Below are 15,121 nucleotides of genomic sequence, written 5' to 3'. Positions count from 1 at the left end.
TGCATTTTTTGTTGATATTTATTTTTGGTTTATTAATGTCAATTAGGACTGCTTCTGCAATTTAAAGATGCGTGTAGTTGCTTTTCTGGTATATTACTTTGGTGTTGCTGTCGAGGATTTCACGGATAATTGTGATTGAGTGTGTTGAGTCCGAATGAGATTTGATAGCACCACTCTGTTTATGCATCGTAAGCCTTCTAGTCACTAATCCCGATATATGAGTCATGTTGACGTGCACAACAACGAAAACCAAGAAGTAATAAAAACTAGCATCGTAAATAGTGACAAAGAAGAATATGATACTATCGATGAAGAAAAGGAGACCAAAGAAGATAGCACCACTCTGTAATAAAGAAACCTGACACCTAATTCGCATCAAAGTTCAACTTTACAACACCAAAGTTAATTTTTACAACGTCAAAGTTCATCTTGACAAAGTCAATATTTCCCTATATATACAGCAAGGAGCCCTGATGATGATTCATTCGGAATCTAAATATGGCCTTATTTGCAGCATGAATTCAAAAAATAAGTTTATTTTGAATTTTAATAAACTAAACGTTCACCAAAAAACTTTAGTGAGAAAAAATGGAAAAAACGAACTACAAACATATTAACACCAAACATTCGGTAGAATTTATAGAATATTGTAAATATATATATATATATATATATATATATACATGTGTAAATTAAATTTTTATGAATGTGTTTACTGTTTTCAAAAATCTGGGTCTCTCTTTGCATACGAACAAGGTCGCTGCAACGCAAGAGCCAGGAACTCTAACTACTGAGCCACCACTAACCTCCATTTTTGAAAACTGACTTGAGAAGATTTTGAAACTGATAAACATTCATTTCTTTTTCTACACCCGTTAATTTTTCAAAAGCAAGTCTCAGGGACATGGTTGCAAGGTCCTCTTTCTGATTGGTGGGTAATTCATAGTTGCCGGAAGTTAAAATGGCGGAATTTTATTAATTTTTTTGATAACAAAATTTTGGCAAGTGATTAAACTAAACTATTAATTAATAGTAAGAAACAATAACATAAGATGAAAATTTAAGAAAATATTTAAAAAAATATTATTGTTGTATCTTTTTTTCTCACATCGCATTTTTTGATGGCTGTCTTGTCGTCAATTTGTCTGGGTTGAATTTTCAACAATATAACGTGTAGCATTAACTTGGAAAATGAATAAAAAATGACTGTTGACTATTTAACAGAAGTTAAGGTGCCTGCCCTCATAGCTCCAGGATTTGAATGTAACGATATCCCAACCTCACAAACGTGATAATGATAAAAATTATTGTGACACCGTAGCATAAAAGGAATATAAAAAATTGACTTCATCCATTCTTGGCGAAATGAAATCATCGTAAACAACTTCACTGACGTCATTATCGAGCTAAATTCACCATCATCGTCATCATGATCATCGTCGTCATCATCATCATCATTATTATCACTCACACTGATGGAACGGGCTTCTCGCTGAATATCCTTATAAGGAAATCCCCCTCCTCTCCCACATCAAACGTCGATGGGATCAAACAGTAGTGTCCTGTGGAAGAGATGGTGGTGGTGATGATGATGGTGATGATGATGATGGCGTGTTGATAAGAATGGTGGTTTAGTTGTTGTTGATGATGATAATGATGATGATGACGTGTTGGAAAGAATGGTGGTTTAGTTGTTGATGATGATGATGACGTGTTGAAAAGAATGGTGGTTTAGTTGTTGATGATGAGCGTATTGATGTACGAAGATGATGATAATGATGATGGTGATGATTATTTAGATGACGACGACGATGTTGTTATTTAATCAATATCATTAAGTAAAGTATTGCATTAATTGCAGCAGACGTTAGAACAGCTCATGTACGTATTCCAACGTTACATCAACTGCCACGAATAAAAAGTCCATTTAACTCACCTGGCTCCAACTTCAGTCTTACGCAAATCTCTCTCTCGCAGACGTATGCTCTAGACCAATCTATTAGGTTTACACAATCCTCAAAGAATTAGTTAAAAAAAATAAAATGTATACAAAGTTGAAGAATTTGATTGTCTGAATAAAAAGGTGGCTGGTGCAGTCGTTGGAGTGACCTGCTTTGAACGGGAAGAGGTTCCCGCGTGTCACATTCTATGATTGTGTGTGTGTGTGTGGATTCACGCATATTACCGTGTGTGTGTGTGTGTATGTGTGCGTGTGTGTGCGCGTGTGTGTGTTGTTGATGTTTATAAAAGTAAATGAGAAAGAAGTTTCAAAAATATAACTAAAGGGCTACTAAATGAATTTTAATATTTCAAATTTCCTATAACCGTTGTTATTTTTCATTCCATTACTCATTTTATGAATATTATTATTATTATTATTATTTAATTAACTCACCAATTTATTAATGCTTCAAATCAACAAATCATTAATTTACTAATTCACAAATTCATCTATTCACTAATTCACTGACCAGCTGGTTCTTTTTCGGCAATGTATTCCTTACTTAACGGTCGATTAGTTGGACCTTCCATCTAGAAAGATTTTTTTTGTTGAAATTATTTATTATCAATAAAACTTAGAAAATCTATTAACTTACTTATTTTTTCTCAAAGATTCTTCGTAATTTAATTATTCATTTCAAGATAACTCTAAAAATTAATTATGTTTCCTCAAAGCAAACAATTTATTTTTAATATTTTCATCTACAAAAACCTGGACAACTTTCATTTATTTATTTTATTCATTCATTCATTCATTCATTCATTCATTCATTCATTCATTCATTCATTCATTCATTCATTCATTCATTTATTCATTCATTCATTCATTCATTCATTTATTCATTCATTTATTCATTCATTCATTCATTTAATTCATTCCTAAATAATTCTTTCTTAATAGAAAGTTTTGTCAACAAAACATTGTGTATTGTTTGAACAACTTACTCACAATTTTCAACAAATACACCAAATAATCTTAATTTTTCAGTTTTTTTTTAAATCTTGAGAATAAATATTTAATTTACGTATTATCACAAAACCTTAAATATTAACAATATTTCTCTTAGTTAATCGATGAAAATCATTTAATTAACATTTTTTTCCAACGAAACCTTATAAACAACGAATCCAATAGCCAGTAATTCAAGATTTTCAGATGTCAGCCTACGCCTATCTTTCTGCATTAGAGCGATGATGACAGTTCCTTCTTGTTTGTCATCATTTTCATCACTATCCGTCACTTCGAAATGATACTGAGGGTTGATCCAGAAGCTGCCTGTCATAGTTTAGCAGTTTAGCATAGTTCAGTTTAGAGCTGTTTGACAGTGTGGTTAGTTATTAGCTCATTTTTAATATTTACTTTGGTCTAGGCAATAAGCTGTGGTTTGGTGGATAAGGTATAATTTTAAAACGGTAAAGTTAATTTTTTTTATAATTTATATAAAAATTAACAAATTAGACAAATACAGTTGTTTTTTTATGAAGGTTGCACGTGCGAAATATAACATTTTGAAATAACTCGCTATTCAACAACACGACCAGCTTCTTATATCATCAATCCAACTGAAAATTTAGTGCTTGTCGTAGGCGTACACACCAAGTATTCTTCTTAGACATGTAGTCTGTAGATACTTGAAGCAATTTTGCAACACAAACAGCTCAATTTTGTAACTAATGAAGAAGATTGGTTAATTTAGATTCGCACCTGTGAATATAAAATACCAAAGAACAAAAGAGACAAAGAAAAAAGAACACACCTGGACTACACTCTAGGCTGCCACCAGCATTCAATTTCTTTCGCCAACATCCATCCAGCCTGTTCACGCACCACTTCTTAACTGGCTCCCCCGTCAGCGGATCTTTATCTTCCAAGCAATCCGGAGACAGGTGGCAGATTTCAAGGCTGTTGAAATTTGCGCTGTAATCTTTGAAGTCCATCCTTTAAAAATTAATACTGATAATATTGATCCATTGTCCAACCAATCTTTAAATTATCGTAATTTATGCAGCGCAATTCTTATAACGTTCCGCGGCATCGTTTAAACTTTTTTTGATTACAGCAATTACTATGTATACGCTTGAAGTGACCATTATAGATTACTCAACATTCTAATTTTAATAAAATTTTATCACATTACATTTGTAATTTTAACTTATTTATTTTTTGGTCATATTTTTCTGAAAGTAAAATCGTTTTCATTACCAAAATTCTCCATCATCATTCACAACCAATCCAATCTCTTTCTTCACCTCATCTGATATTGAACGCCATTCTTCAGACCTACATAATACAAATAAAATAATATGTGAAAAAACAAATTATAAAACAAATATTTTTTAAGCGAAAATTACTCATTATAACTGCAATTTAAAGTCCGCAAAAAAGCCAAAAATTTGCAAACTCAATCATCCTAATGACCGTCATTTTTTAAAATAAAAAACTTCCCCTTACTTATCGCTCCATTTTCCATTCCATTCATGCTCCGTACCCCAAGGGTTGCGTAATCTTATCATAGGCACTTCAACTATTTCACCATTGGGTTGCTGGATTGGCATCTGATTAATTAATAATTAGATAATTAATTTATTTATTTATTCACTCACACATTCATTCATTCTTTTATTTATTTATCGTTCATTCATTCGTTTGTTCTTTCGTTCGTTCCTTTGTTCATTCATTAATATATAAGTCATTCATTTTTTTATTTTCTCTTATTTATATCCTCATTTGAACATTTATTTTTCAATTCCTCATTTAAGTGTTATTTCATTTAATTGATTATTCATTCGTTCATTCATTCAATCATTAATTCATCCATTTATCAATCTATCCAATCCATCCATTCATTCATTCCTTTATTCCCAATTCCTACAGGTTATATGCCCAGATCGCTTAACAAAAAATAGTTTAGAAAAATATATTATTTAAACAGAAATTGCAATTCGTGGCTTTCCAATGAAGCAAGAAAGTAAATTTTTTGTTTGACTGAAATTATTATTAAAACCTAAGAAATGGATTTAAAACTTCAAATAAAACAATTGGGTTGCGCAGCTGATTGGCCACTTTGGAAACGTCGAGTTCGAGATTTTCTGGATTACCAAAAGGGCGCATTGATGTGATTGAAGGGAAGTTAATGAGACCAGAATTGTCATCAGAAATTCAAACTGAACAAAAAAAAATATTTTAGAGAGAAATCAGATTTGTTCAAAAAAGCAAACAGTAATGCCAAGTCAGTAATTGTGAATGCAGTTGCAGAAGAAACTTATCAAAAAATATTAGTCAAGAACACAGCATTTGAAGAATTAAAAAAGAACATTGAAGCGACAACTAAAGATCAGCTGTTCTAAGTTTGCAGTAATTTTTTTCAATTTCAATTGGATAGCAGATGTAGACGTATCTGGCCAAACTGCAAGATTGAAAACTTTGTGGAATGAGTTAAACAATGGGCTTCTAGCATCACAAGAAAATAAGCTACCAGAGTTATTTCTTCCTGGCTGATGTAGGTAAAGGAACGATAAACTCCATGTCTTCAGTTGGCATCAGACAACAGCGAATAACTTGCATGAATATGATTCAAATAGTGAAAATGATGATTTAGAAGAAGAAATAATGATTTCGGACGAAACTACAGATAACTCAAAAGTTCAACGAAAAGATAGGTCATAGTTGCAGATACCCGAGAAGTTTTTTAAGTATATGGTGCAAGCTGAGGCATACTTATTAGATGTACATTAACCGGAAACATACATAAAAACCGTTCAAAGCAGGAAATGTAAACAAGGAACTGATGTGATAAATTTTTGGAGCAAGGGAAAGTATCGAAATAATATATATGTGTTTTTAAAACTTTCATTTTGTAAATTTCCATAGTTCTGTTTACTTTGCTGTTAAGATATATTTCCTTTTCTCATTTTAGTTAGCTAACCATGAGAACGTGTATTGTTTTTGTCAATAAATATTATTATTCCGATTATTTCTGTTTTAATAAGTTATATTTCAACAGATTCATCAAACGAACCATTCTAACACATGTGATACTGTAGGCATGTACAGTTACAAGTCCATTCGGTAAGATTGATCCCATCGGAGGAAGACCGCTCGCCTACATTTTTTAAAAGTTTTTTAGTAAATTATTTTTTTATGATAATTATGTAAAATTTCTTATATGAGCCAACCGTTGCAGCACATGCCATAAGAGAACTTCGTTCATACGCCTTCATCATTATACCAAGCAAGTTTTTTTGTGGCTTTGCAGCATGATCGAACATTTCAGCTATGCCACCTGAATAATAATAACAACAATAATAACAAAAATAATATTAATAACATTGTAATTATGATAATCATAGAATATAACAAAAAGTTTGATTTACGAAGCTTTCTCTGCGTAGGTACTGATAGATAGATGCTTGATTACGGATACGTAATTGAATTTCAAATTTCAAATGGTTTTTGCTGTAAGATCAGTAAATGTTCAGACTTCAGTGATAATTTTGTCAAATTGCAATTACAAATTTGCAGAATTACAGAATCTGCCTTTTTTCAATCTGATTTTTTAAAGAATGGAAAGAAATAAAAAGTGTTTTTCAGCGAATTTGAAAACTGCAATAAGTATTAAAAAGTTTCTAAAAAGCAAATTTAGAGCTGAAGTTTTATTATTCTTTTAAATTAATAATTTTGTGTATGTGAACAGGCGTGAAACCACGCATCATAAACTGAATATAAAAGGCTTGGATCGCTTAGCAATCGAGTCCAGTCGCTATAAAGCATGACCAGGCACCTTTAACCTCTACGCCATCAACTGCTCAATTAAAAAAGAAATATTAATGATTTGATTTTCTATCTTCAATAAAAGTAATATTAGTAATTTTATGTCAAAGTATGTTTTATTTTTCAAGTCATAAATGCCGTCATTTGTAACATCATCACTATCATCATATTTATTCTAATCTAAGTAATCACCACCATCATCATCGCAACCTGTAAAATCCTCAAAAGCTTCGCCCATTAATCCACATTCCATCGCTTCATAAGATCCAACTAATCTGAAAATTGCGATACAAAATAATAAAAATTATTAACTTTTATTATAAAAATAAAATTATTGTTATTATAATTACATGATATTATGACATAACAATAATTAAATATTAAAATATCAAATATGGAAACAACTGATGCTCACATAAACAAACTTACTTAAATTTCACAATATTTACTTATTGTGAAATTTATAATAATTTTATAAACATATAATATATTTATTACTATCAAACTATTACATTAATAGTTATTATTAATGTTGTTGTTTTTGTTGTAGTTAGAATTAGTATAGCGCTAATTAATGTTAGAAAATTTTTTCCAGATCTATTCAGACCATTAATCAAGATCATGATGATATTTTAAACAAATATGACTTTAGGCCTTTTCCAAATTCCACTAGCGATAATCCTGTTTGACAAAGCACCGTTGGCAGTTTATTTCAAATACTTGTCAACAGGTTTGTTTTCAGTACATATAATATATTTGACTTAGTAGATTTCAGTTGTTTATGAAAATTAAAAAAAAGTTAAGTATCTGGGAGCCAAGCCGTTGAAATATTTAAGCATCACTAAATCCAATTTGTACAAGATTCTCTGTTTTATTTTTTAATCGTTTATCGATTATAAATTTTTAAAAACTTTTAAAACCGCCGTTTTGTTCAAGTGAAATTTTTGATTTCCAGATTGGTATAATGGCATACGATTTTTACGAGTCAAATGTTCACACAAATTCAACCAAAGAGCTTATTCAGAACTTTATAAAAAAAACAGGATGGATACTGGTTTGAACTTTTAACGTATCCAGAATAGATTAATCAAAAAATTGAATGGTAACAGCTTGTGATTGAAATTGAGGCATAAATGACACCTTAAAAGAAATTAAATTCACTAGATATTTTTTGAATATATGAATTGGGATAGGATTCAGTGGACTCAAAAACTGTGATATCGTCAACTAATAAATCGATTCTTATCTATTCATTCCTACAAAGATTATGAATGTCTTGTATTGTAAATTAACCAAAAACATATCGCTTCAAAAGTTTCAAACAAAGTTGATGTTATTCTAAAATATTTGAAAAACAACCTTAAGTAAACCATTAAACCACAGGGACTAAAATAAAATGGTCAAGTTTTTTCAATGAAATATACCTATCACGTTTGGTGAGATTTAGACAGAAGTTTCAAAACGATCTCACTCTAAAGGTAAGATTTTATGGCAATCCACATCTTATTTCTATTAATGTGTTTGTAAGCGCCCTTTAAAAAGATCTCAGAAATGATAACGATTATTGCAGTACATTGCGTAGCACTTAATTAAAGCAATGTAGTGAATGGAGAGAAAAAGACATTAGCACGGGTAAGGTTGGACAAAAAAATGATGTTACAGCCTTTTACGAAGTAGAATAACAGACAAGGCAGGATCACGAAGGTGCCTTGGCAAACCATTCCAGATAGCAGGACCCATTATGAAAAAAGTTTTTCGACCAAGAGCCAAGTTTGCGTCAGGTACATAGAGTAACCCTGAATTGTTAGGGCATAATGTTTGACTAAGCAGTGGCATTGTTCTGAGATTGACTCTGTCAGTTAAATATTTAGAGCCAACTCTTTTAATACATCTAAAAACCGTTAAACATATCTTGAAGATAACTCTTTGATAAACCGGAAGCCAGTGAAAAGTATTGGCTTAACGTGATCGTATTTAAGGCCGCCTGAAACACACATATTTACACCAGACAGGCAATAGTCTATTTTTGAGTGGATAAAGAAGAAATAAACAAAACATTGAAGAGTATGCTTGCTTAAAGATCGTTTGATGCGCCTAAGCTTACCTAAGCAATTGTCCAGAGCATTCTTTCAAAATTGCCCTTGTAGGAACGTTAAAAGACATGTTATTGTCAAAAACAAATCCCATGTTGCGCGCAGATGTACAAAATTCAATGTCAGATTCACCAAGTCTGGTAGACTCAATGTTCATTTTTCCAATTGCTGCCTAGTGCCAACCGGTAAAAACTGAATTTTTGATTGATTCGATTTAAGCCTATTCGCCATCATCCACTCATTAATTTTTAAGAGACATGATCTGAGTCTGCAGACAAGATCATCAAAACGACAAAGGGGGCACTAGCAATAGTCTTAATATCAACAGCAAACCCGTGATGTTTGAAATTATATTTAAAAAATCTGCATTGTGCAATACAAACAGGAGGGGGCCGAGAACCGACCCCTGTGAAACACCGCATCACACAGATTCAACATGTGTCAAGTTAGATCTGAACAGGGTCTGTTGTGTACGACCAGAAAGGTATAACTCAATCCATCAATGAACGACACCCGATACTCTAAATGAATATTTGAGCTTGTGTAAAAGTAATGAATAATTGACAACACAACAAAAGGCAGAGTACACGTCTAATAGAGCAAAAGATACATTTCGAGCATTTGTGCAAAAATACAAATTTTAAAAAATATCCAATAAAACCGTCTTAGTTGAATGGCACTGACGATAACCAGATTGGTAAACCGAATAATGACTATTGGCGTGAATGAGTGACAAGTTGCTAAAAACTAAATTTAGATAAAAACACAAAGTTCGATAACTTGAAAGTTCATTTTTGTTCAAAGTACTTTATTCAATATAGGGTTTCCCATAGCGTTTTTGAAAGCTAACGGAAATGAGCCGGAAAGAAGCACAGGTGAAAAAGGAACAAAAAGGTGAAAAATGGCAGAAACATGTCCATATACTTCTTAATAATCTGTGAAGGTAAACAGTCAAATGAGCATGATCTAGTTGTATTATGATTCCCTAATAGTATTAAATATAATATTAAAATATATCCATAAAATTTTTTGGTATAAATATATAAGCCTTAATATTTAGTTTTACACAAAGCCTACTTGGCGTATGCTTTTTCAAAAAGCGCGCTCCAAAACTCAGTATCATCAGATGATTGTACAAAAACAACTTCGCCATCTATAGTCGGAATTCTGAAAAAAAGTTTGTCAAACTCAATTATTCAATTCTAATTTATATTTTTTATTTTGTGTTTATCATTATACGCATAATCTTCATCATCCTCATTATCCTCATCATAAAAATCATTACCATCGTTATTATCACTCTGACAAGTTTAATATTCAGCATTGCCGTCATAATCATCCCATCATTTCAACTCCCTCTTCATCATGTTCACGTTCCTCATCATTATAATCCCAACCTATCATCGACGTAAACTTCCATCCAATCACCGAAGACCCAAAAATTGAATTTGAAAATTCCCGCGTAATCCTTGTCAAATGATTGGTTAGGGGGAACGACCACGTCAAAAAGTTTAGGAAACTGGGTCAAGGTTGCCATGGCTGCCAACAACCAACAATCACCTGATAGTTTCATTTTTTTAAATTATTTTTGATTTTTTTTTCATTATTTTTTCGAGACGTCACTCCAGACACACATAGCACTACAATCAACGCATCACACGCATTTAATGTGATAGACAGGGATTTCTTGGCGTTTAAACTCGGTCACGCCAGCATCTGTGCCAGGCATCGTGACCATTGCACATTGCACAATCGCGTCTCTATATATAAATATATTGATATTTTTGTTAGATATTTGGTAACTATTTCTTATAAAAAATAACCATGTATTGTAGATATATGAAAAGTTTCAAAAATGAAAATAATAAACACGTTTGATGTTTTTAAATATAAATCTTTTATGAACAGATTTATTTTTATTTAAATTTCGAAAAACTTCACTTAATGCTCCTTGTTTGATATCAAATCTTGTGGCATTCTGTGAGATGAATTTAGGCTTTGCGTCATTTCCGCTTCTTAGAAGAATGTCCTAAAAAAAATTTTCAACGTTTATGCTAATTTATTGAATATTTTTTATACGAATAAAAAATTTTGTTAAAACTTCATGTAACTCAATGTTGATTATAAATTGATACATGAAGTTGTTATTAAGGAACGTGCTCATTAATTACTAAAAGTGAAACTCATAAAGAAATCTTTGGACCGGCTGATAGATAGAACTGTTCCCAAAAATACTCCATCACTGTGTTACATGTTGCGATCAAATGATTTGACTTTACAATCGGTTTATCAAACTCAACTTTCTGTTGGTTTAAGAGATTTTGTAGTCACGGGACCCAAGATCTGGAATAGTCTGCCACTCGTATTGTAAAATCGTAGAACGTCAAATTGGAATTTCAAAGAAAATTAAAATCCCACTTAACAGGACAAATTTTTTAGCAATACAATTCGATAGAGTGGACATGAAATGCTGCAAATAAAATCAATCTGTATGTGTTTAACGCATGTGAGTGTAACAAACAACGCTATATAAATAATCCAATTATAATAATAAGAAGAAGTTGAGTGATATTAGCGATGTTTATTTGGATGGTGTTAAACGTGAAGAAGAATAATAACAATAATAATGCATATGATGGTGGCGATGATGATGATGATGATGATGGTGTCGGTAATGGGATTAATGATGATGATTGTGTTGTATACCATAAATGACAATGGCTATTGATGATGAAGGTTTTGTATAATAATAATAATAACAATAATAATACAAATAATAATAAAAACAACTACATCAATGTTAATAATTACAATAATGATAACAATTGTAGCGGTACCAAGATGTATTTAAGCTGATTGGAAGAAGTTGGTTTGTAGAGGCCTTTGGATAGAAAAATAAAAAAAGGAAATAGAAAAAATAGACAGACAGAAAGTAAAAGAAAAAGAATCAAAAACAAAAAATAAAAAATATGAAAGATCAGAGAAAAGAACATTGAATGAATGAGACTGAGAATGAGAGATAAGAAAAATAAGAGAGAGGGAGAAAGAGAGGAGACCATGATATTTTATAATAGTAACCGTAAAATGTTATTTTGAAAATAGAAAAAGATAGTGGACAAATTTGGAAAAGTGAAGAAAAACAGATGAACAGATGTGAGAGGGGAGACGATGAGGAAAAATATAACGATAAATTTTAATTAGTTAGTGTAAATGATGGAGTAAACGTGCGAATGAAATAAAAAACGACAAAATAAAAATGAAGGAGAAAGAAAGAGAGAGAGAGAAAAAGAGAAAACATAGAAAGATAAAAAATAAAAAATACTATATGAATATATAAAAAAGTATGCTGATTGTTTGAGAGAAAAGGAAGAAGAGAGAGAGAGAGAGAGACAGAGAAAAAGAGAAACATTTTCTAATTGTGAGTTATATTTAACGTTTAAAAATGGTTTTATGTAGCTAAGAGATAATTGAATTTTTATTTTCATCCTATTTAAGTCGTCAAATAGAAACTTTTTGGAGCATTGTCACGTCATGCATGCAGTTAATTAAAAGCAGCTATTATTTTTTTATTAGTTGCCACGTTGTTTATGTGGCGTTGTGTCTGTGTTTGCTAGTATGTGTGTTGTGTGTGGGTGCATGTGTTAGTATGTGCATATGTGTAAAGTGTGTTAGTATTTGTACGTCTAAACGTGTTAGTGTACATGTGTTTCAGAAAAAAACAATGTTCCCTTCGTAGCAGATCATGTTTGTTAATTAAGTTTACGCGTTATTGTTAGTAAAGCTTGTTACATTATAACAAGACGCTAAAAAAATACCTACACTACGGCAAGTAGGCCTACGTAGTAATAACGAATAACGATATAAAGAATAGACGTATCCAGAAGCGTAGGCACGGATGACTTTGAGGTTGAAGTCTCCCACACAATAAACACCTTAGTTAGGGGTTAGGTGAAGTTAAATGAACTCTCTATATGAATTTTGAAAGCGTTTCAGTCCATCCACAGATTAAAATATAATACAAAACTATAGTTTTAACCAAAATATTTCCAAAAAATTAGTCAATAGATTCACCAAAAATTCTGGACGTATGAGAATTTTTTCAATTCAACTGCCTCTATTGTGAATGCACAGAATTTGCATATAAACGCGTTTGTAAATTATTTACAGCATTTTTTGTTTTTTGTTACAAAATAAATATCATCTCGTTTGTTTCATTGTAACTCAATAATGAACCAATAAATAAAATATACGCGGAAATTGCTTCAAAAACAATACTAAACTAAATTCTTCTACGCAAGTTGCATTACAATTTGCATTAACAAATTATTGCCATTGCAGTTTATCGTGTTTGCTGTCCAGCTTGCGTTGAGTGTTAGATGAAATTTACTAAATAGATGACAAACTTATCATGTCATTTCGTTATTAATGATTTATATCTTTGACTTTTCTCATCTGTTTTATATAACACTTTATTTGTTAAAGTCATTTTTTTTATTTTATCACATTAAAATAATAATAACTAAATCAATATTATTAATATTACAATGAAGAAGAGTAATAGGAATAATATACTTTACGTAGTGCTATGGCTATCAGCTGAAGCGAATATGATAAACGTCAATTTTTGGCTTTACTAAATTTTTTTATCACAGTTTATTTTGTTAGGTGTTCAAAAGTATTTTTTGTAAAACATAAAGTAATAAAAAACATGTTTGATGTAAATTTTGTTAGAATCGGGCGTCATGTAAAAAGCGAAACTGTTAGAAATGATTTGTTTTTGTTGCCAGATGCACATTTTCTTTTTTAGATGATAATAAAATAAATGAATAAACAAATAAAAAAACAAATGCAAAAAAAAAATGTTAACCTTGGGTCTCAGCCATTCAAACTTCTCTTGTTTAGATACAGTTAAAAAAGCACTGGAGTCTATAGCGGGAAAGTCTGGATCTTCAAACAAACTTCTATTTTCCAGGCATTCTGCTTTTACCTCATCATATGTTTTTTCTAAAATTTAAAGGTTTTTTTTTATTTGTTAAATTACAATGTCGACAAATTATTTTTTTATTTGTCAAATATACTTTATTTACAATGTCCAAAAAATATTTTTCATTAGTTGTGTATACAGATATATTGTTTACGTATATATCAATATTTAACGTCAGTTCTGTCTTGAAGCCCAACTAATATCGTTAAATTTAGTATTTAAATTTGTTATCAAAATTTTATCGCAATCATTGTTTCAAAGTAATTTGTTATTGGTTTATTATGAGTATACTCCACAATTAACCTATCAATCATTCGATGTCAATTCAAATTATGTAACAAAGAAATCTTTCTCTGCATATGACTAACATAAAGTAACGTAAGCGCGTCGTTAAAAAATAAATTTTATTATTAAAATTGAATTGAAATAATTTATAAAATCTGTATATTGAAATGTAAAAATTTGAATTTTGTTTAACAACACAAAACTTTCATACTCCTCATAGCACTAGTTTTATTCTCAGATGGAGTTGCATCTCCTATAACTCTTCTACATTTTTTTGGACCTGCAAAAGTAACGTTTACAACGCCGTTAACCTCATTAAAACTGCCATTTTTCATCTTTTCCTTGCCGGTGACACTACCAAATCCTTCGAAAATTTGAGCAGTTTGGTGGATACGACCAAAACGATTTTGATTCCTCTGAGCCATTCACTCGATGTCTCTCTCTGTTTGAAAAGTCTAACAAAAAATATGCAACTAGTGTTAGCTCGAGATATCTTTATGTAACTGTGACAAAAACAAGTTCGATTATATAATAAATACACTATATATATATATATATATATATATATTATATATATATATTTATATATAATATATATATATACAGTATATATATATATATATATATTTATTTATTTATTTACTTATTATTGAGGCAATATATATAGCGCCCATTCAATGTTCTCACAGGCGCTCTCAAAATATAAAACAATTATATACGTGCAAAGAGAATAAGTACAATATCAAATTTAATGCGACTTCAACGAAAGTAAAAATGTTTTTAAATCTTTTTTAAATGATTCAAGTTGAAGCCCAGATTTTGTTAGCGATGCAGGGAGACTGTTCCACACAGTGGGACCAGCAATTTCAATATCACGTTATCCTATCTGTAACCTCGCCACTGGCACCCTTAAGAGATTCGTATCATCTGACTAAAGGCAGAAATTAGGTGTGTCCCTTTTCTGGTAAATTTATAAGTTATGTAATC

At 30.9% G+C, this 15,121-nt stretch overlaps 1 protein-coding gene across 1 annotated transcript in view; it reads right to left on the bottom strand.

Annotated features, from left to right (window-relative positions):
- HELRODRAFT_85816 (hypothetical protein) overlaps positions 1-13,864 on the bottom strand; it is a gene marked incomplete at both ends in the record, with an annotated part of 17,444 nt that extends 3,580 nt beyond the window's left edge. Inside the window, 15 exons of the mRNA XM_009026520.1 lie at positions 807-918; positions 1,109-1,145; positions 1,472-1,562; positions 1,937-2,015; positions 3,096-3,277; positions 3,759-3,940; positions 4,205-4,282; positions 4,454-4,557; positions 6,021-6,104; positions 6,178-6,284; positions 6,983-7,047; positions 9,943-10,032; positions 10,263-10,425; positions 10,807-10,894; positions 13,733-13,864. Coding sequence (XP_009024768.1) covers positions 807-918; positions 1,109-1,145; positions 1,472-1,562; positions 1,937-2,015; positions 3,096-3,277; positions 3,759-3,940; positions 4,205-4,282; positions 4,454-4,557; positions 6,021-6,104; positions 6,178-6,284; positions 6,983-7,047; positions 9,943-10,032; positions 10,263-10,425; positions 10,807-10,894; positions 13,733-13,864 — 1,594 coding nt within the window. The remainder of the gene's footprint in view (positions 1-806; positions 919-1,108; positions 1,146-1,471; positions 1,563-1,936; positions 2,016-3,095; positions 3,278-3,758; positions 3,941-4,204; positions 4,283-4,453; positions 4,558-6,020; positions 6,105-6,177; positions 6,285-6,982; positions 7,048-9,942; positions 10,033-10,262; positions 10,426-10,806; positions 10,895-13,732) is intronic.
- Positions 13,865-15,121: the final 1,257 nt, after the last annotated feature.

The sequence above is a fragment of the Helobdella robusta genome (genome assembly GCF_000326865.2).
Source record: "Helobdella robusta unplaced genomic scaffold HELROscaffold_48, whole genome shotgun sequence".
NCBI lineage: Eukaryota > Metazoa > Annelida > Clitellata > Rhynchobdellida > Glossiphoniidae > Helobdella > Helobdella robusta.
Note: the sequence above shows the minus strand (reverse complement) of the source record. Positions and strands in the feature narration are given on the sequence as shown.